Source organism: Thalia democratica, chromosome 5 (assembly GCF_965202585.1).
Source record: "Thalia democratica chromosome 5, ktThaDemo2.hap1.1, whole genome shotgun sequence".
In the NCBI taxonomy this organism is placed as follows: domain Eukaryota; kingdom Metazoa; phylum Chordata; class Thaliacea; order Salpida; family Salpidae; genus Thalia; species Thalia democratica.
The window spans coordinates 22,467,921-22,491,872 of NC_139169.1; the positions used below are offsets into that span (position 1 = coordinate 22,467,921).

Genomic DNA, 23,952 nt, shown 5'->3' on the forward strand with positions numbered 1-23,952 from the left:
CATTTCTCCAATAAATTTGATAATAACCCTCGTTAAAGACAATTAACAAACAACTGTCCCTCTTCATTACTGACCTCAGAGAATCTAAAGTAAACCTCAAAAATTATAGTTCCAAGAATATCTAGTGCAAGTTTAAATATCCTGTTAATTATACTTCAGATGTTTTTTACCCTTCTTTAGAAACCCAAGAGTATCTAGTGCAGGGTTTCCCAAACTTTTTTTGCAAATGGCCCCTTTAAAAAAATTGAAAAAGCCATGGTTCCCTTCAATAAGATTACTCATAAACTACCATAAAATACACATAAGACCTTTTTTTTGCTCTTCATCTGCAACTCAAGAATATCTAGTGTAAGTTTCAAGTTATGGCCTCATGGCCCCCTGAGGTTTCTTTACTGCTTATGGCCCCCCTCTTCCCCCTTTGGCCACCTGAGTATCTGTCATGGCCCCCTTGAGAGCCACTTGGCCCACTTTGGGAAACCCTGATCTAGTGCAAGTTATTTATTGCTGTCTTACTAGTTACCGCCCCACCACAACTTACATTGATCGCTCTAAAGGTGTAGTATTGCCCCATTGGGTAACCCTTGTATAAATCATAAACTCTAATAAAAAACTTTATAACTATTTGAAAGTAAATAGTAATATAGTTTAGAAAAAAAAATTGTTACTTGATTAAGACTTGTACTCAAACTTAAAAAAAAACAACTAGAAAACTTAGCAGAAAACTTGAAGTATTTGGAACAGTTACTTTTGTATTTAAAAAGTATTTTTGTAAGCTTTAAGGTTTTAAAACAATTTAAAAACTTTTTTTTTCTAAGTAGTATCAGTTAAACGTTCAAAGTTTAAAAAAATATAAGATTAATAAAAGCATGATAAAAATAGTGTAGATACGTAGTATTAAAAAAAAAACAAGTTTTAGCATTAATATTAATAAATTAATTATTTTATTACAAAAAAAACACAATGTCACAGAATAAAATGCATATAAGATTATTGTGGACGGTTAATAAGAATGATTATTGAAATATATAAATACCAAAATAATGCACATATAAATTAAAAAAAATTACAAAAACGTCAAAACGTATGAACAGATTAATAATTAACTTGTGGCAAAACATAAATTAGGTGTATTGCAAAATTGATTAGGTCAGCCTTTCTAATAAGTCACTAAACAAACACAATTTCAAACAGGTATAAAACACAATGAGATAACAATTAAAATGATTAAATACGTATTTGTACCAAGTATTGTTTACTTAAAGCACTTAAACTTTAAGTTGGCTATGAGTATAAATGACGCATATAGAAAAAAAGTTATTACGAATCAACTAAATAGTTTAAAAAGTTTTCTGAAAAAAAAAACGGCACTTAAAAAAAGTACGTAAGTACTTGGCTTTAAATTACAAACTAAGTTGTTTTGTTACAGTTAATTAATGAACAACAACTACTACATTAAATAACTTTTCAAACATTTTACAGAGAAGCCTTTTTCATAGCAACAGTCAAGTTATCTGCAATTTTGTTCAGGAACTCTTGGGTGCTCAAGTAATCTTTTCTTGTCACACTGTGAATACATTGATAAGTTACTTTATTTAAGGTTGTTATGCATTAAAAGGATAACATAAAGGCTTAAACAAGTACAATGCTGACGAAAACTAATGAAACAATTTAGTTAACTAATATAAATTACTTATTATCATAAAACTAAATGGTTTTTGCTTTTTTATGTTCATTTAAACGATAATATGAGTTTTTAATTAATATTCATGTATACATAGATAATTAGAAGTTGTATAAGTATTTTTTTCATATGATTAACATAATCTTAGACTTTTATACATATTTAACCGATAGTCATACTCTTTTAAACCTTTGAGTACATTTAATGAATTACTTGAAAATAAATTAATTAATTTATCTAAACTCAAATTTTTTACAATACAAAAACTAAAGTGTAATGATTCAAATTTGTAGGCAAGACTTTGATTATTTCAGAACATTTGAACATTGTTAAATTTATATTTTATTTAATCAACGCTTTATCAATATTTTTGTAGATAGCAGGGTTGCAATAGGTTTTTTGAATTTTTTTTCAAGTACATATTCTAAATCTGTTCAAGGTTTTTAAAAGTACCAGTTTTATTTGTCCATTTTTGTTTAAAATTTAATTCAAAGTAAAAGCCTGTGTTAGATAGTATAAAAATATTGAAAAGATACTATAGTGCTACTTTAAATGTCTATTATAATAAATATCTTAGTTAAATATACAACAAAATTAGTTGCATATGACAAATGTTTAGTTGCTAATCTAAATTTAATTTACATGGAAAAACTGTTTCATAATTTTCAATGTTTTTCAAGTGATTTTTGTTCAAAATTCTAGATGTTTTCTTTGCAAAATATCTCAATTTCCAGATTTTTCTAAGATTGCAGGTTTTATGGCCCTGAGAGAGCCTAAAATAGTGTTAATACTTTTGTACATCATATATGCAACGAAATGTTTACTTAATGAAAAATTTGGTTGTTTATAATTAATCAAGTTTTAATTTAAAGCATTCGTATAAAATTGATAGATGTTTTGATTTTCATAACTTTAAAGTACTGATTTTTTTTTTACAGTTTTTGAATTTTATTTATAATTTTTGACTTTTAATAAACTGTATAATTATTTTTAATCATTAAAATATAAATATCATTAAAAATTTGAAAATTAGGTGTTTATGGTGATTTATAAAAGTAAACTTAATGAAGATGTTGTTTTTAAATTAAACAAAACTTACTTAAATCTACTTTAACTGATAACTATTTATTTCCTAAACTTAAACTTACTAAAGCAGCTTATTACACAAAGTTTAACTTACAGAGACTTAATAATTAAATTATAAAACAAAGGGATAAAAAAATTAATAACAAACTTTTTTTTTTTTTTTTATAAATAATAATTTTAATGCAAATCTCAATTCTTTTACTACACGTATTTCATGGGAAAAATAGCAACTAAATATTTCAAATTTTCTTGCATTAAAGGGTCTGTCGGGGAGGAAAAAATAAGTGGAATTACTGCTTTTGAGATGCGCAGAACCTGACAGTGTATTTTATAAAAATTTTGCCACCCGTTGTGGAGGACTCATTTTGCTCGGAGAAAAGGACCGTTGAAGAAGTTATACACCGGTTGTAAAACGTGGTTTCGTTTATCGATAGCAGTTTCGATGGACTTTCAATATTTATGTAACAATCATTTACTTTTTTTTTTTAGCCTCAAAGGTTTGAGATTTAGGCAAATAAACAACTGTATGATGGGTTTGAGGTTTAATAATGTATAACATTTTTAAATTGCTGTTCTAGAACATTATTGTTCCAAAAACTGTTACCACAATGTGTACTTACAGTTGTTCGCGCGCAAATGACAAAAAATGTTTTTATAGTGCACTTAGGTCTTCCATGGAATGTCAAGTTCGAAACAGAAAACACCGAATCAGGCTCAGCTACGTGCGACAGCGTTGCCAAATATTTTGGGCTAATTTTCTCCAGGTTTTCAAAAATTCTTCCAGGTTTTCAAAAGTACGTATTTTAGGGTTTATTTTTAGTTTAAAGTTAAGTTTAAGGTAAAAAACTGTTAATAGTATAAAAACATAAAACGGTTCTGTAAAGCTACTTCAAATGTGTGTTTTTTTTTTAATTTTTGATGATGACAAAATGTTTTATCTATATGGTAGATTTTTTGTTTCAAATCAAAATTTTTCTACTTAACATGTAAAAACTGTTAAAAATTTCAGGTTTTTTTCTGGTTTTTTAGTGATTTTTGTTAAAAATTCTAGTTTTTTTTTTCAAAGTTTCTCAAATTCCAGGTTATCCAGATTTCCAAGTTTTCCCTGGTAAGAGTAAAAATCCCCTATATGGACCAGATCTAACATGTTCTTCTGTTATTAGGAGCAATATGATTTCAATTTCAACATTCTGAGAACTACCTGGATAATAGGTTCGAAATCCTATCCCGAGCTAGAAACACCTACCATCTTTCGGTTCTAGAATCTTTGTTTATTAGAACTCGCGAGCATAAAATTTGCAAACAAAGAGATTTTTACAATTTAAAACTTTAAAAATAGCGTCTTTAATAGTATCATTGTTGTCGTTATTGTCGTATTTTTAATGTGCTTTTTATTTAATTAAGTTTCAGGTAAAAATTTCTACTATTTTAAATGTTTTTGTTTTAGTAATTTTGTCTTAAAAATTACTTCAAGTTAGTTCAGTACAACTCTATTCTATTTTTCAATCTTTTTTCTAAACAGACTTTTATACTTTATGACGTAACTATTTTTTGTTAGACTTTTCAAATTCATTATATATAAATAAAATTACTCGATAATATTCATAGTTTTTAGCAATTTTATTCCGAAGAGAGCTAAACGAAATTAATCAATTAACTTTTTTCGAAAATGAGTGAGTTATGTTTAAACTTTTTAATTTCAACATAAAAAATATTTTACAAGTCAGATAAATAAAGTTCAAGTTAAAATGGGCATGTTCAGGTAGATTAGTAAAGTAATTATTTCATTGGTATCATGTTAAGTTTGGATTTTATTTCAGTTAACAGCAGTGACTCAGATTTCTTATATATTCTCAGTTTTTATTTTCACAGGTTATCATTGTATTATTAGTCATTTAGCTTTGTTTATTAAACCTTTTTTATATCAATGTTAAGTACTAGAAACTCCGGAATTTATTGTTACTTCCACGCCTTAATTTCACTAGTAACACTTGTCCACTTAATTTCACTAGCTACACTTGTCCACTTAGTTTCACTAGTTACACGTAAACTTGTTAATAGAACTATTAACAAGCACAAAAACTTTCAACAAACTTTTTCAATCCCTTGATGCAGATGGCCAGATCCTTAGTCATGTGGCCCTCCTCAATTGTGTTGGTGCAAGTTTGTTCCAGCAATTTCGCAAATTCGCCCAATTTCTTGTTGTCGTCCAGCTTTGCTCTGTGCAACAAACCTCTGGTCCATGCGAATATAGACGCTGGAATGTTAAACTGATGTTATATTAGTTTTTTATAAATAAAAATACTAAAAACTGTAAAACAAGTTTTGATTTTAAAGTTATCACCAAAGTAAAGAAGTCTACTATAAAAAAATTTTTAAATGTTCTTACTAACCTCTTTTTTTACTTTTATTACTGTTGGTTAAACAACTATAACCATAATGTTCTTATAACCCACAATTTTTAGTTATTTAGACACGTTTTTTATGGACAAATCTTTCTTTAAGTAACTTTTTAATATTAAAATTTTCAATTAAACAACAGTAAACTCAAAAACTACAAATGTAGTTGTTGATATAAAACATTATTAATTGTAAAAAAAAAACATAGAGACTCCGTATTTCTGCTTGGTATAGAACACTCTCTAAGTAGATAGTACACCAGCGGGTTAAAGAAACAGCAACAAATAAAGACCAAATAATGCTGTTAACTTAAGTACCAAACCGATATTGTTGGATGATGGATAAAAACACAACATGGAAGGAATCAATTAAAAATAATTCAACATTCAACGAACCGATGGAGTTGGTGGACGTTTCTTTTCCCTGCTGGTGGTTCCTGTAATGCCTGGTGACCGTGCCGTGAGCCGCTTCGGACTCCAACGTCTTTCCGTCCTGGTGGATCAGCACTGACGTCATCATGCCCAATGACCCGTATCCTGTTGAGAAAATAAACTTTGAGGATGTGTATATACATATACGTAAGGGTTGCCACTTGTTTTTTCAAAGCTTTTTTAAGGTTTTCCGAATTTCTTCCAGGTTTCTAAAAGTACACATTTTTTGGGTCTATTTTTAGTTTAAAGTTAAGTTTAAGGTAAACTACTGTATTAAACTGTATCAAAAAATTAAAAAGATACTGTAATACTACTTTAAATCTAATTTTAATAAAAATATTTTGATGATGACAAAAAGTTTAATTATGCAATAGATTTTTGTGTCAAATTAAAGTTTTACTACTGAACATGTTAAAAATTTTAAACTCCAGGTTTTTTTGTCTAATTTGTCAAATTCCAGATTTTTCCAGGTTTCCAGGTAAAGTGGCAACCCTGTATATGTAATCGATTTTGACAGTTAAGTAGTTATGTCGAGATCTTCAGTAGCAAGGTTAATACTTCAGGTATTATAAAAAAACATAAGCTTAATTTACATTTGTGATTTTATTTATAACGCTTATTTTGTTATCATAAGTATACGTTAACAAGTCATAACACCTGACAACATATTAAGCCTGCAATAAGTTTATAACAATAGTATGCATATTATCTATTTTTTTGTATTTTAACTACTTGACGACACTAACTTTATTTTTTCAATTATCAAACTAAAAATAAACTTTAATCAACCATAAGTTCTGTATTCTTCAAACAAACAACAATTCAAACCCTGAGCAACGGAGTCACTTTGCACGTCACCATCGTAGTTCTTGCACGCCCACACGAACCCTCCTTCCGACTTCATGGCGTAAGCCACCATGTCGTCAATCAGCCTGTGCTCGTACCATATGCCCGCTCGCTCGTACGACTGCTTGTACTCGCTGTTGGCAGTTGTTAGTGAATAAGAGTAACTTTGTTTTAGAAATTAAAATTGTGAGCAATTACGTTCTTTTTGTTTGATTAGTTTGTTTGTTTAACTTTTAAATTTGACTCGAGTATTTAGCAAACCAAGCCTATGAAAACAGTTCAATAAATATTTCAGTTATCTTAATTTAGTTTCTTTCGAGTTCTTGTACTATACCAGACCAACACTTTAAAACCTATTGTATCATCATATTAAATAAAGTTTTTGAAACTATTTAACTTAAAGTATAAACTTTTTGTCATGTTCTAAATTACTTTACAGTTAGTTACAAAGGGTAAAAGCTTACATATTACCTTTCCGTTATCTACATTTGAGTATTAAAGATATTGTATTTTATAATTTAAAAAATGGATTACTATGAATTTAGTACATTAACATATTTTTTAAAGAATAAATCAAAAAATAAATAAAAACATGTAAAATTAGGGCTAAGTAAAAAACTAGAAAATAAAGATAAAAAGTATGAGAAATGACTGTCTTATCTAAATCTTCAAAACTGTAAACTTTTTATCAAAAACTTTTGAATATTTCTATTAAAAACATAGCATTCGCTTTGTCGTTTACTTTTTGATTTATCTTAATAAAAATTGAACAAGCTTACAAGTATATGCTTGTTCTAAGCCCTTAGAGTTAAGACTTGCGGCCCGCAAGGTACTTTTCAGATCAAAGCATACCTTTTTGAAAAATAGTAACAAAAATTTTTTTTTGGATTTAAGTATGAAATTAGGCTATTAGTTTAGTATTCAATCAGTACTAGTGGTCTAATACTGTTTATTCTATCATGTTTTTACATACTTTAATAATTATAATTTTGTTATGATTACTACAAATATTTTCAAATAACTGCGGCCCGCAAGGTACTTTTCAGATCAAAGCATACCTTTTTGAAAAATAGTAACAAAAATTTTTTTTTGGATTTAAGTATGAAATTAGGCTATTAGTTTAGTATTCAATCAGTACTAGTGGTCTAATACTGTTTATTCTATCATGTTTTTACATACTTAAATAATAATACTTTGTTATGATTACTACAAATATTTTCAAATAACTGCGGCCCGCGGAAGATTTTTTTATACAGTGCGGCCCACGAATTATAAAATGATGCCGACCTTTGTTTTGAAAGTATAAATAATATGCTAAAACACTAAACAATAAAAATGACACATGTTAGACTAAAATTGTATTTAGTGCTTACTGTTTCAGAAGTTAATTTGTGGGATTGTGTTTTTCTTTGTTTATGTTTTAGAATTAGAACTTTTAATGTTTTTCAAGAGGTGTGTGGACTAAGAAAATGTTTTATCAATAAACGAAATTAAAAATGAACAAATTGAAGAAACATCACGATTTTTAACAAGTTCTTTATCAGTTTTCATTGACCAAGACAAATTAATTATAAAATTAAATGACCATGCTGAACTTTGTATAATTGTAAATAACACAAAACAATCCTCTTGTAAAAATTCATGAAAAAAAAATAATAATCTTAGCTCTAAATAAAACAAGTTAACCAGCCGTCAATAGAATATTATGAAAAAAACATTGTAATATACAAACAATACAAATCTCTCAGTTTTAAGTTCAAGTTTAAAATGAGCTAAATGAAGAAACAGCACAATTTTCAACAGTTACTCGATCAGTTTTTCTTGACCCAAATAAACAATTTTTTTTTAATTTAAATAAACAGGCCATCAACAGCGTAACTTTCAAAAACTAAAAATACAACACAAACCTCTCGTAGACTTTCATGAAGATGTCCTTGAACCTGCCGTCGTACTGCTTCAGTATGGTGTTCTTGGTGGACAGGTACAGCGGCCACTTCTTCCCCAGCGCGTACTTCATGCACGAGTGCGCGAAGTCGGTGATGGACTTGTCCGTGTTGTACATGGCCATCGCCACCCCTCCCCCGTCTGTAAACATGTTTAATTGGGCGAAAGTGACATTTCGACTTGACATTTACATACAAAAAATGTGTACAGTTTGGGCAAAAGTGAATTTTTGTAAAAAAATTTGATGTTTTTTTAACAACGTGCACACTAGTCATTAACTGAATGTTTAAGCAATTGATTTCTTAAACGTTCACGACCAATTTAAACTACTAGTTTTAAAAATAAACTTATTGTTTAAAACTTTCGATGTCTTTAATTACTATAAATTTTATTGTACATGGCCATCGCCAACCCCCCGTCTTTAAACAAATTTAATTGAGCGAACGTGACATTTCGGCTTGAGAAAAGTTTATAAGTTTTACAAATGTTTAACAAATGATAATCAACAGTTTTGATAAAGCATGTTTTGTTTAAATGTTCAGGTATAATAAGTACAGTGTCCAAATCCGAAACCTCGCTAATATGGTCGGTTTTAGTTGAGAGCTAGATTTAATAAAGTTAGCTAAAGTCAGTGTTGCTTATTTAATACTTAAACCAAAGAAATTGACTAAATTATCAAAGTTTTGTTTCGTTTTTTTTTTTCTATTTGTTTATGTAGTTTGTTGAAAAGATAATTAATTAAATTACAGATTATGAAGCGTGCGTTTTATTGTATGCATTGCATATTACAAAAGAAGTAAATTATGATATTATCCAGACAAAGGCTAATCCGGCCATAACTACAAATAAATGCTTACCAAACCTGGCAGAATTAGCGAGGATGCACTGTACTTTTTTAGTGATATAAGTTAATGTAAAATTTATTATCAAACACCTTTGAAATCAGTATGTTTTAAAAATTTAAAATTAAAAAAATAAAAGCAAAAAAACAACACGAATAACAAATACTGCAAAATATTTGGTAGGCATGATTAAAGAAGTTAAGTGAAAAAATACTGAGCAAAATACAATCAGAAGTTTTTTAAAACATTGTAGTTGTAGACCAAATCTTAATTTTTAGTAACTGACTTAGTTTTCAAACTAAATAAATTTTCATTTAGCTATTTAAATAAAAAAAGTACAATTAGCATAATACCCGGTAATTTGTAGGTTGGCATAACATTTGATTGTAAAACAAACATAATACTAACAACATATCACAATACTGTCATAAAGTAAATATTAAATAGATAAATATTATGCAACTTATTTTCACTGTTCAGCTCAAAGGTTAAAACTAACACAATTTCCTAACTTATCAAAATATAATGTTTTTAAACAGTTTAAAAAAACGAAAATAAATTTATTTTAAATATTTTTAAAAAACATTATTTGTTGAGTTAAAACTTTTCAAGAATTAATTCCTAAAGTTTTTTTATTTTACTGTTTATGTGATTTGTAGTAAAACAAATAATTTAAGTTTGTTTTTATTTATAATAACATAATACAGGAAAATAAGTATAAAAAATGTAGGCGAAAGTGATTCATAAAAACAAAGGACTAATAAAATAACTTAAGTTCATTTTATGCTTGTAATTTAAAGTTGACTTAGCTTGAAAGTGTTGTTTTTCATTTTACAACATTTCAAAAACTTTTTAATATTGCTACAAAACTTATAGCTTATAATAAAACTTTGACTTAAAGTAATAAATATAAACCTTAATATATGATATAAAACTTTACAACCATTACTTATTTAAAAAAGTTATTTGAAATGTAATTTCAAACTTTCAACTATAAGTAAGCATACCTAGTTTAACATTTTAAATTTAAGAGAAATTTTTTTAATTGTGTTTTTCAGTAAAAAGAATAAAAATAATTAAAACAACAAACTTTTAATGGACAACACTAGTAAAAACATGCTATTTTTAAGAAAATTTCAAACAAAAGATTTTACAAAAACAACTTAAATGCATGCATAATATTAAAAAACAAACTTTTAAATTTGAAAACTGAATCTTCTCTGACGAGATTGCCGTCTTTGTCCTTGTACGAAATAAAAACTTCGCCCTCGCCCGGCACTACAAAGTCTGTTGCTTTGTACTGTTCGAATGTTACACATAAGTATTTATATCATTGATGTATGTTTTATTGATAAGTTTACTTTTAAAACCTATAAAACATTAAACAATTTTTTAATGGTTAGCTGTTGAAAATACTATAGGAGCACTTTTTTACAGCTTGGTCTTGTTTTATCCAGTTTAAGTAGGCTACGAGTTGCTACTTGAAGGTTTTTAAAATTCAAAACTTAAACGGCGAAAAAAAAAGCAATCAATAAAAATAAAATATATTTCCAACTATGTTTCTTTTAATTAAAACCTGATGTTTTTAAGAAATCCTTGCAATAATTCCGTTCCTTGCAATAATTAGAAAAACGTATAGTATGGATTTTTTTGATTAAAAAAAAAAATTAAAGAAGAAAGCAAAGAAAAAGTATTTTTATGTTCATTTTAGAAAAAAATATACATAGTCAGAAAATTAAACAACTCTTTACCACAGTTTTTTAGATGCAAGGAATACATTCTGTAAATTTTAGGTATTTAGATTTAAAGATAGTTTGAATTAAATGTAGATTTAAATGTTAAAAGTAAATATCACAAAATAAAAATTAAATAAAAAAATATATAAAACTTAGATAAAGTACTAAATATGTTTTGAAACTAAATATAAACTACAAAATAAGAAAATTCAATTTATAGGATTGCTATGAAAACTAATTACAAGATCTAAAAAATTCAATGCAAAAATAAATAATAACTTTTTTACATAAGCAAAAAACAATAGTATCAATTCTTAACATCAAAAGATTCAAATAACTAACTTGATCACCGAAAGCGTGCCGTCCAATCACGATGGGCTTCTTCCAAGTATTGACCAATCGGGGAATGTTCTTGCAGATTATGGCCTCTCTGAACACAGTGCCTCCCAGTATGTTTCTGTGTGAAAAATAAGGTTTTTGTAAATAAAACTAAGTGTGTGATTTATTTTAGTAATATAAAAAAACAACTTTGAAGAAAACTCAAAAGCAAGAGCTGTATAACTTATTCCAGATAATTGTATATGTAATATATAAATGAATTAAATCAAAAACAAATACTTTATTAACATAATAAGATCAATTTGCAAAGAACAAAGTTTGACCTTAAATTAATTAAACAGTTATACAAAAATATTTGTACTATGTTAAAGTGTAAATAACAGTAATAAGCAAAAAAGTAAAAGTTAGTAGCAAAAAAGAAATTATAAAAACTCTGTAGTATATTTTTTAAAGAGCGATGAAAATTACACTTTTTATAGTTAAATATAACAGTTAACATAAAAGTTTATTATAATCAATTTAAAGAGGACAAAAATCATTTGCCTGACATGTTTATAAAAAAACTTGATAACGATTCAAATACTTTTTGTTTGAACATACTAATAAAACTTGTTACAATAATAATTTTAGATTCAACTTTTGTTGCATTAACAGAAAAAAATAGGCTCTATAAAAGAAATATTTTTTCAGATTATATAAGACCTAGTTTAGTATAATTATATAGATATCAACAATTTGGTAATGTTTCTTAGGATAGTTTATTTCAACTTAACAAAATTCAAAGTAGTTTTTGAGAAATAAGGGATCAAAACTAATGAGTTTTACAGAAACAATATTGAACATTGTGACTAAAAAAGAATACTTATTTTAAATTCTACCAACTTCTACACTATTTAAAACTTTTTATAAATTCTTACAGTACTTTTGTTCTCAACTTTACTTAAGAAGTGTTTTACTTTATTAATCTTTATAAAAGTATTTTATGTTTTAAGAATTAGGTTATAAAATAAAATTAACTCTTTATATATTTAAGCAATATTTACTTAAAAATTGAGGTCTATAGCTAAGTAAAACCACAAAATTGATTATTATTTTTATTATAATGTATAAAAGGAATGTTTATATAAGTTTGTTATTTTTGACTAAAAACGTTTTCTTTTTAAAGTATGTTGTTATTGTACATATTTTTTATACAATCGATTATCCTAAACTGGTTTTGTATAAGAAAGTTTCTACAAAACTGACTTAATCAACATTTGGAGCTAGTTATTTGTAATAAGTAAACTAGACCTCACTTCAAGGAAATTCTTAACTTAAAAGAAATTGATTGGGTTTCCCTTATCAGATGGCCTTAAAATAAAAACTTGAGAACAATTAAATAATATTCGAAATAATAAACACCATTTAAAACTTATTTCATAAAACTTGCAAGCGTACTCTATAAAAAATAAGGTTAAAATTAAAATTTTAAATTGTTCTCTTAAACCTTAGACAAAACATAATTAAATATTTTAAATAACACTTAAATTTTTAAAAACCTAAAAAACATAAAAAACAAAAAAAATACAGAACTATAAGTAAAAGGAATATGAATTGATTTGGGTAGATAAATTGACAAAAAAAAAACCAAAGACACACAGACATAATTTCATTTTTATAACAAATTTACACAGGAGTAGGTGGTAATAAACCCACACAAAATGCTTCAATATTTTTTTTGAAGTGTGTAAACTTGAGGACTTCAGCAAGGTTAACGCTTATACTTATAACTTTATTATACTTAAAAAAATTATTTTTGCAAGTATAATATAGTTGACTTTTCTAAAGTCAAACAGCTACTATAACATTCATGCAAAACAATATAACAGTAAAAAAACATATTCATAAAACTTTCAACTAATAACATCTACAAGGGAAAGTGAGTACATGCCTTGACAGGAAATCAAAAATATAGAACAAACAAATTTAAAAGATAAACTTACTCAAATTAAAGAACAAGAAAATGATCAAAAATATTATTAAAAAACTAAAGCTTGTACTTAAATTACTCCTAACTGACAAGATTAAGCAAAAGTTAAACACTGAAAACATGTCTAGAGAAAACAGCCATAAATCAAAAACAGAAAAAAAAACATGCTTACAAACCTGATGGTCCCATTGGGGCTCTTCCACATCTTCTTCAGTTTGAACTCCTCCACCCTCGCTTCATCGGGTGTTATGGTGGCGCACTTGATACCCACATTGTGCTTCAGTATCGCGTTTGCAGCGTCAACCGTCACCTGGTCGTTTGTCTCATCCCTGTACTCAAGTCCCAAGTCAAAACTGTTGTAGCAATAAAATATATTGTTTTTTTTTTGTTGTAGTACAGTTTTTATAACAATTTTTTAAAGTCATGATATCTGTACTTATTTATTTCTTTTATTATATAAATGCACTGCACTCAAGTTGAAACAGTATTAATAAAATAGTTTGTAAGCGTGTTAATTTTATAAAAATTAAAACAAAGTTAAATTTAAAAAACTTTTATTTTGGAATATTAACTAAAATGTATTTGCTGTATAATATGTCTATGAACTTTATATTAATAACTTTGTAATATTAAGCCAAAATGTCATGTTTAGTAATAGTTTTTATCAAATAACATTTTGTAAATATAAATTGTTTATTTATTGGATGAAGAAACTAAGATTTTTTGTGAAAAATTTTTGTTTACTCAAATAAGTTCTAGTGTATTTGGATTTTATACTAGTTTGAGTAAAGTACCATTGTAGGCAAATACTAAGTCAAAACTGTTATAAAAACTCGCAACATTAGTGAGATTTTTTTTATATTTCATGTAGTTCTACTTAATATCATAATGTTAAAAGTATTGTAATTACCAGTATCAGGGTTGCAACTGGTTTTTGAGAAATTTCTTCCAGGTTTTCTAAAGTACCTGATTTTGGGTCTGTTTTTAATTTAAAGTAAGTTAAAGGTTAAAAAATGTTTTAAGCAGTATAACAACTTAAAAAGATACTGTAATGATGCTACTTGTGTCAAATCGAAATTCTACTAATGAACATATAAAATTGTTCAAAACTCCAAGTTTTTCCTTTTTTTTTTAATTTCTCAAGTTCCAGGTTTTTTAGTCTAAACTGTCAAATTCCAAGTTTTTTAGGAATTTAGGTTTTTTGACAACCCTGAATAAAATAAAAGCCATGAAAAATATAAACTAACCACTTTATATCAAGATCAACAAATGGAAAGATGAGTTTCTCTTTGATCATTTCCCAAATGATGCGGGTCATTTCATCTCCCTTGAGCTCAACAACTGTTCCTCCATTTATTTTACCCATGATTACTTAATGCAAGTGTTCTTTAAAAAACCAGTGTAACATAGAAAACTAGAACATACATTAGAACACAATTGATAAGATAATAAATGTAAAGCACATTTAAATATTATGACAATTTAGTTATAAGTACTGTTGAAAATATATATTGATCTACTTTAACCTCAACTTGTACTTATACAAAGCTTTTTCACAAACTTACAGTATTATAAAAACCCAGGGTTTCCCAAAGTAAGCCCATGAGCTGTTAAGGGCCACAGAGGAGCTATGAGGTCATAATTTGAAACTTACACTAGATATTCTGAGTTGACAATGAAGAGCAAAAAAAAGATCTTAGGTATTTTTAATAGTAGTCTTTTGAGTAATCTTGTTGGAGGGGGCCATAGCTTTTTTAATTTTATTAAAGGGGGCCTTTTGAACAAAATGGGAAACCCTGTAATAAACTATATGGCAGAAAAATTGTTTTAACAGTAGAATTAGCAATCAATTAAAATATTTTTTTTTTTCAGTGACTTCTTAACTTTCATAAAATAAATCATTTTTTTATATAACTTTGAAATAATTGTTATGTTTATTTTACTAAATGCTTATAATGTATAAATGTGTTAAGAGCATAGGAATGTTTGAGTGTTTTTTATCATTAAAATTTAGCTGTTGTATGGAAGCTGAAGTATGAATTAACTATTAGCCAGTTTAAAATATAAAAATTTAATTGTAATTTAAGACATCAAAGTCATTTTTGCAAAAAAAAATCAGTTAAAAAGTTATAGACTGAAACTTTTTATCTTTAGTTTCTTTTAAATTCAAAAGCTTCACTAACATCTATTTTATTTTATTTTTATCTTTAGTGCTTAAGTTATCAAACTTTAAGAATTGTTCATTGCAATATTTCAAACATCTTTAAAAACAAGTTTTCAAGTATATAAATAAGTTTATTACATAATAAAAAAAGGCTATTTATCTATAATCGGTCAGGTTTAAATTATTTTGGTTTGAGGTAATGCCAGTATTGAAACTTTTTGAGGAGAAATTTGCAAAACCAAAATTCAATAGTTGATAAACAAACAAAGTTTTCCAATATTTTAAAATTATGTTTAAAAGATTTTTGTAACTGTTTTAAACATTAAAAAAAAAATTGATATTTCAAAAAATTTTTATGAGGAAATAAAAACTTATTTATTGGCATTTTAGTTTCCACCTCCCATAAGTAAAATTTCAAACTTCCTGATCACTTATATCTGAGAAGCAAATTATAAATTTTATAAACAATGAATTATAAATGGTTATAATTGTAAATAAACTTAGATCCAAAAAAATGATTTTATCACCATAACCCTTAATTTAAGGTCATAGGGGGGTTAGCCATGTTTTTGCAAGTTGATCTTATTTTATAGAGTTTTTTCTAAGCTTCAAGATGCTTTTTATCTTTTTAAAAATTCGAATTATTTTTTGAGATATGACCAGTCAAAAACAGGCCACATAATAGGTTCCCTATGGAAAGGGAAAACTAAAACAGCAAAAAAAGACTATTTTATTTAAAATCCATCTCCTACATTTTTCAAGCGATCTTCTTCAAACTTTCAGTCTAATCTTTATACAATAACAACAAAAAGTTATTTGTAATTTTTTTTTTGAGTAAAAAACACTTTTTTTTTTTGTGATAAAAATTTATTTTTTTTTAATTATTAAAACTCATAAGTAACCCTTTTAATATAAGGAACATTTTTTGAAAATTTGAAGAAGATTGCTTAAAAATGAATGAGAAGATAATTTTTTAGTAAATTTTAAAATTTCCAAGAAAATTGACCTTGAAAAATGTGCAGTCCATACATTTGTATTGGAAACTTTTTACAAAAAATTAAATATCTCAAAACTTAAATGATATTTTTAATTCTATAAAAACTGGCTTGTAGTTTGTAACAAAGCTTTCATATAAAAGCCACAGTTAATTTTTTTTAAAAAAAGTGTTGGATCCCCCCCTATGGCCTTAATGAAAAACTACCTTTGGCAGAATTTAATTAGTTTTACAATCGTAATACATAATAATTCCTCAAGTATTTAGTTAAACGTTGCTAGTTGCAGCAATAGTTGTTGCTATACTTACACCAAAATCTATGTCCAATCAAATACCAGCATTGGTTTTAAGGGTATATTAAAAGCAGGGTTTTTTCATTATAGTCATTTCAAACTGACTTAAAGTAAAGTTTTTCAATCTGATATTCATTATAAATTTAATACCAGGTTTAAACATCTACACATATAGGGTGCACGACTACTTAAATTTGAATAGTTCAAATTCTTTTTTTTTAATGCCACAGCTCAATATGTACTGCATATTTGAAAATAATATAAATTAATGGGGAACGGGACTAAATTGCATGAGAACAATTTTGCAGGAGGGCACAAAATTGCACGAGGGAAAAAAATTGCACGAAGACCATCTTGCACCAAGGGTCAATTTTGCAAAAGTCTTATTTCTGCAAGAGAGTTAAAAAAAATACAGAAAAAAGTAAAAAATAAATATTGTTTATTGAGTTATTGAAAATTATTGAAAGAAAAAAAAATTGATTAAAATAAACGAAAAGTTATTTTAAGCAGTTCATAAACAGAAAAGTAAATTAATAATAATTTGATAAAAAAGAAAAAAAAGTTGCTGACTTTCCAGGGGGAAAGGGTTAGGGGTAACAGTGATAGTAAAAAAAAAGCTAATAAAATTTATAAAAAAAATTAAGTAGAAAAAACTAACAAACAACTAATTGAAAAAAAGCTATCGACCGAGGGTAAGGGTTAGGTAGGGGTAACAGTGATAGTAAAAACAAATAAAAGAAAAAGAAAATAAATTAAAAAAATAGAAGAAATAAAATGAAAATTGAAAGTAATTAAAATTAAAAATAATTTAAAATATTATACCGACCGAAGGTAAAGGTTAGGGGTAACATTGATGAAAATAAGATGATTATAGAAGAATAAAATAAATACTGAAATTAATAAAAAAACTAAAATATATAATAAATTAAGTCCATGTAAAATTGTCTGCTCGTGCAAAAGTGACCCTTCGTGCAATTTTATCTTCGTGCAATTTTGTGCACTCGTGCAATTTTGTGCACTCGTGCAATTATGTACGCTTGTGTAATTTAGACAGCTACCCATTTATAATTGTTATTGTTTGCTTCTGCTCTTTAACATAAAATATGTTCATTTGTAACCCACATAGAGTTTGGTGTGGTTATAATGTCCTTTAAACCTACACTATAACCTATAATAATTAAATAATAAAATAAATTTTATTAACCTAAATACTTTGTAATACTTAAGGCTACTCTATATAAAACTTAACATGACAATAATCGAACATTTAATGTTAAAGAACCATTTTAAAGACTAACTAATAAAATGAACCACGCAAAATATGAAAAAAAAAATTATGCTTTATAAATTATACTTCATTCTTTGAGAGTTATTAAAACCTTTTAATATATCTAAATCTAAAATAATTTTATTTTGGAAATCATTAAATTAAAATTATAAAAAACTTACAAGTATAAAACTGTTTTAAATAAAAACTGTACTCAAACAATCAAACAATATAAATTTCTGTTCTGTAATAACATGTTTACTGCAGCAGGCTGTGGCTACTTTTTTACTACGTATTTATGTTATAAATGTTGTTCAAGATGCACTAATCAATTATTATATTATTACGTAGTATCTATTTTTTAAAATATTGTTTCGATTCTTAGAAGTTTAATTAAATAAAATACTTGGCTGAGGTTTCTGCGTGTTGAACGCAGAAACAGTTGTCCTAAGAGAAGTTTATTTTGTACGACTTTATTTATAACTGGCATATTTGAAAACTGGAGAGCCTCTCTAACAATCATAAAACTTCAAAAGACAAGTAATAATTTTCTCATTTTCATGATTAAGTTGAATCTTTAAAGTTTAAAATATGATTAAAAGTATACACGGCTTAAGACCTTATAAACTTCAATTACCCATTAAGCAGTAAACCAAAAAGTTTTAGTAATAAAGAGTATAATATTAAAATGTACGTAAAAGAAGAAAAATTAATGACAAAAACGATATGGAAAGCCGTCCATTTAAAAAATGAAGACACATAAGCTCAAGTTTCAGATTATAACGGTTTTTTCCAACAAACAAACGAGCTGTGGAGGATAAACTCTTAATTAAATTTTAAAATTACTTTAACGTGTTAATTACTTAAAGTTCTGCAAATTACAAAACTCTTTTACCAAAAAACTTAATAAATACAAATAAGGTCCGCCAAAAAGGTTTTTGTTTTTGCACATAAATCTCACAGCTTATAAAAAATCAGTCTGGATAAATACAAAATATTAATTTTAGAAAGCATCACATCTAAATACAAAAAAATATTATCGTCGAAAAAATTAATAATGAAGCAAAGGAAATAGTTATGAAATTAAAATAAAGGCTAATATCCCTAAACTATCTCATCATCAGTGTTACATTACTTTAAAAGACCATAAACCAAATTTTCTTAAAACCTATTCTGTAGAGTAATTCAACCGGCAAAAATACACCTAAGAAAAGTACATATGAAGCATTGAAGTGATTTAACAACTTAAAATATAAATCAACTTCAAGATTTATCAAATTCGATATAGTTAGCTTCTTTCCAAACATCTCAGGAACAATCTTAGAAAACTCATTCGCTGCAGGACTAATTAAAGTCACAGAAAATAAAAAAAAAAGATAGTCAGGCATTGCTGCAAATCAGTAGTGTTCCAAGAAGGTGAACAATGGTCGAAAAAGCATAACAAGAACAGCTTCAATGATTCGAATCTTCCATGTCGCAGAAATTTGCAATCTTGTTGGCCTTTATGTCATAGATATATTAAAGAAGGAAAATATCTTAATTGATGGTAAATTTTGCATACACCGTGACGATGGTCTAGCAGTGGTAGACATTCTTTCGTGACCAAGTATGGAGAGTAAAGTTAAACAATTATTTTTTAAACATTGTCTTTTTGATGTTACCATTAGTTTTTCAATGTTAATATTTTATTTTTAAATAAGCTTATACATTAATTATAAATTATAGGCAATGTAACTTTTTTTGCCAGCAATGTTATGACGTACGATTTTGTTTTATTCACTGAAAAGATGGGAAATTCAAAGTCTTGCACTAAAATGATTATCTTTTGTAATTTTTGTAAGCATTCTGACCAGTTTTAAATCGGAACAAATAGTTAAATACTATTTAACATTCTCATTTACATATTCCTATTTGTTGGTAATAACATTGATAAAAGCTGAAATTTTATTTTAGGGACTAAGTTTTTTAAGTCTATTAATGAAAAGTTTAACTTTTTAAATAAAACCTTAGTAACTTTACTGGCTTCAACACAACAAGTTTAAAATAAAGTAACAAGAATACAATAATTTACACATTTTATTACCGGTGCAAACAAAAAACAGATTAAATGGCAAACAAAAAACAAGCAATATATATAAACAGCGATCTGCATAAAAAAACGCATTAAGACATACAAACCATTATAAAACATACTGAAAAACATAAAAAAACAAATATTTTATAAATGAAAAGTTCATATGACTAAGATCAACTTAACTCCCCTGATTAAATTCAGTAGAGAACTGGAGCAAAGTACTGAAGAAATGCAATTGGAGACCTGAAAAACAAATCTAATTAAGCTAATAGTATTTAACTGATAAAACTAAAAGCTTTTTGTAACAGAAAAGTTTATCTTAAAAAGTTAATAGTATCAACAGAAAAAAACTTTCGCAACTTTTAAAAAATTTAAATTTTAACAACGTGTAATTTCTTATTTACTCATATGCATATATTTGATATGAGTTAATTATTGTAAAGACTATATTATTTAAAAACAATTTTGCATTAAAAGCAATTAAAACTTTTTTAATAAAAAGATAAGATTTTAATTTCTTCAAATATACTTTAGAATGTTCTTAACCTTGTGAAGTTATACTCTCCCTTTCTTGTCAAACTTTTCAATTAATGAGCTTCATTGTTTGATGGTATTGGAAAACTAGTTGAAGTTTCTTCATTGAGAGCATCAGGTGTTTGACTACTGTATGCACCACTTGGATTATTAAGAACTTGATTTCTATACATTGGTGCATAATCATAATAAGGCTGTCTGTTACTGCTCATATTTCCAAAATGATGAGTACCATTTATTTGAGTAACACCGTTAAGGTTCATTAAAGGAACTACTGGTTGCACTACTTCTGATCTAGTGTAATTGTACATCATAGGACCGACTGGCACAAAAGTTTGAGGACCCGGTACTGGTTGAAATTGTGGACTACCATAACTGCGACAAGGCATTAACGTTTGAGGATTTGAATAGCTGCTTATAAAAGGTTGAGCTTGTTGATCAATTATGTTGTTCATCAATGGAGCTGGTTTAGTTACTTGAGGATTACTATAGTTGTTATTTCCAAAATAAATATTAGACCTGATCGTCTGATTGCCACCAACTATGTCTGTTTTAAACGAACTAATATAAGGAACCCCTTTGGTTGGATATTGAAAATGACTTTCCTCACCAATGATGGTATGGTCTTTTAAAATACCAACAAGGAGTTTAAAACAGTGCATAATGGCATTAAAACAACCTGTAAGCTTGCATACTTGGTCAGTTGAACTACCGATACAATGTTTATCAATAAGTATTGTAGCACCACTATTTTGTCTTAACATTTGAATAGTGTTACCATTACGTCCGATAACTTTTGAGATTTTCGATTTGTGAAGCATAAGGTCAACATGTAAAGTTTTATGCTCCAACTCTAGTTTTTCCTCATTTGTTCTTTCGTACTTGAAACCGTTAATTACAGGCAACAAAATTTCGAATACTTCACAGCACTTAGCAGGGCTTGCACTTATAAACAAGACGCGTGAAGGCCCATTTGATTTGTAGACCTTTATAAATACGTTATAAGTTTCCTTTAAATGGAAAATATTTGCAGCATTCAAACCAATTATTTCACCTGCATAACAAGAAGGCACAAGACACCGGAGCTCAAATCCTCTGGCCTTTTCAACAGCAGATTCCTGGAAAACCTCATCATTGGAAAAACTCGCAATATCTTGATCATTGGAAAAGTGCTTATATTTATCATAGTCATTCGAAGAGTCCTTAATATTTTTATTAGAGTAATTCTCAAATTTTCCAACATTTTCAACAGGTTTTTCACAGTCTTGTTCAGCTATATTTTTTTCAATACTTCTCATATTAGATTTGAAATTCTCATTGGTGTATTCACTTACAGTCTCAATATTTTTGTTGTTGGAGGCTATCTTACATCCTTGTTCATCTGCATTTCTATCATTTACAGATTGAATATTAGTTTTGTGAAAAACATAGTTTTCTTTATTTCGATCATCAGAAGTCTCCTCAACAATTTGATCATTAGAAGATGTTCTGGAACTTATATTAATAAAATCCGTTCTTTCTCCATCATGTTGTTTCAACAGGTTTTCTTCATTAACACGTTTCTCACAGCATTTATCGCCATTAAGTTTTTCAAAAGTGTTTTTATCAGCACTATTATTAGCTAAATTATCGAAGTTTTTTTCTTGAATGAGATCATTTAGGGATTTTTCGTTTGGTTTGTCGTTTTCAAAAATATGATCACAAGTTGAATTCTCAAAATTTTGACTATTAGAAGAAATTTTAACGTTTTGATTATTTGAAGGAACTTCGATATACTTATCAGAAGATGAAATCTCAACTTCAGTATTTCGATTATTAAAAGAGTTTTTAGTGATTCGGTCAAAAGAAGAAACCTCAGTTTTTTCGTCAAAAGGAAACCTCTCAGCAACATGATCAATAGAATAACTATCCACATACTGGTTTTTGGAAGTTACCTTAACTTTTTCTTCAGTAGATGAACCCTTTATGCTTTGGCCAATGAAGAAATTTTCTAAATTTTGGTCATTGAAAGGCACTTCAGTACTTTTATCAAATAAATTGTTCTCTGCGTTATAATTATTATCAATAGAATCATCAGCACTTTGGTTACAAAAAGAGCTCTCATTATTTTGTTCATTGGATAAGCTCTTAACCTGGTGGTCTTTAGAAGAACACTCAATGTTCTGTTTACAGGAAGAGATCTCCGTGTCTTTATCAACAGGCAGGATTTCAGAATTTGAAGAAGCATTTTTGGCAATTTTGCCAACAGACTGGTGGTCAGAATTTTCATTTGAAATAAAACTATCGGCAATTTTGTCAACAGACACATTCATTGGATTATCACAAGAAATACCAAGTATCAGTTCGTTTAGTGAAATGCAAATATATTCGCCATTGTAAACGGGCTCAGCACTTTGGCTTGAAGAATCGCTTTTCACTGACAAGTTGTTATCCATTTGGATTGGTACAGCTCAATCTGAAAATTTTTAATTGTATTTAAAGTATACATTTTAGACCAAAAACTAAGATACATGGTTGATTAGCTCAAAAGTACTAATATTTAAAGAACTACTGTTTAGGAATAATTTTAAGAAGCTAAGTTTTATAGACTTAATTTAACGTATACAAAAAGGACGCTTTTAAAAGGAACTAGGTAGTAAAAATTTCAGTTATTTTTGGTCAAAATTAAAATATATCATCTAGAGACATTTAATGATTAGAAAAATTTATCTCAAAGTTACATTGTTGTGTTATCCAGAAAATTTTTATTTAAGTATCATTAATTCAATATTTTAAATGCTAAATCTGAACAAAACTTCTGAGCTTCTTACACTTTTTTGTACAAAAGTATTTTATACATATAACAATTTATAAATTTTATTGGTAGTCTTAAATTTAAACTTATAAATAATTGTAAATGAAGGAAGGTAATATTATTATTTAGACTTTTACTGGTACAAGTAACACTACTAGTACTATTTAATTTACCCAAACTACAACAGAGAGTTTTATTTAAATTAAACTAGTAATGAAAACTGATTAAAACTGCTTGCTTACTTTTAAAGTAACTGGTAAACTTTGTATCAAGTTTAAAGAAAGATGAATTAAGTTGTAAAGTAGATGGTAATGTTATACTCAGTTCAACTAATTACAATGTGTATTTACTTTTAATCGTAATCAATGATATATGAACAAAAGCAATTATTTATCAATGTAAGTAAAACCTGCGTAACACATAAGTGTTTAGGATACTAGTGTTTTTAATAATAAACCTTATAAGTCTTTCTTTGATTAAAAACTTTGCTTAAAATTTCTAAAGTGAAATTGATTTTTTTTAGCCCATCATGTACTAAAAATTAACTCAAGCTTTTTT

General features: G+C 27.1%; 1 protein-coding gene across 1 annotated transcript; it reads right to left on the minus strand.

The window, feature by feature from the left end:
- Positions 1 to 1,001: 1,001 nt before the first annotated feature.
- LOC145835817 (isocitrate dehydrogenase [NADP] cytoplasmic-like) lies at positions 1,002 to 14,657 on the minus strand. Its single transcript, XM_082943543.1, has 9 exons — positions 14,522 to 14,657; positions 13,451 to 13,627; positions 11,309 to 11,423; positions 10,425 to 10,530; positions 8,352 to 8,529; positions 6,427 to 6,578; positions 5,563 to 5,703; positions 4,862 to 5,024; positions 1,002 to 1,564 (listed from the first exon to the last, which is right to left on the minus strand). Exons 1-9 carry the CDS (start codon positions 14,638 to 14,640, stop codon positions 1,474 to 1,476), a joined length of 1,242 nt encoding a protein of 413 aa, XP_082799669.1. The 5' UTR covers positions 14,641 to 14,657; the 3' UTR covers positions 1,002 to 1,473.
- Positions 14,658 to 23,952: the final 9,295 nt, after the last annotated feature.

Bases quoted from the DNA above. Each gene is read 5' to 3' on its own strand.
- LOC145835817 (XM_082943543.1), bottom strand. From the start codon at position 14,640: ATGGGTAAAATAAATGGAGGAACAGTTGTTGAGCTCAAGGGAGATGAA. The intron at 11,424-13,450 runs GTTTGTAAGCAT...TTTTTCACACAG, and splicing joins AGCCCCAATGGGACCATCAG to AAACATACTGGGAGGCACTG. The intron at 8,530-10,424 runs GTTTGTTTTTTA...ACATGTTTACAG, and splicing joins TTCAGTTTTCAAATTTAAAA to ACGGGGGAGGGGTGGCGATG.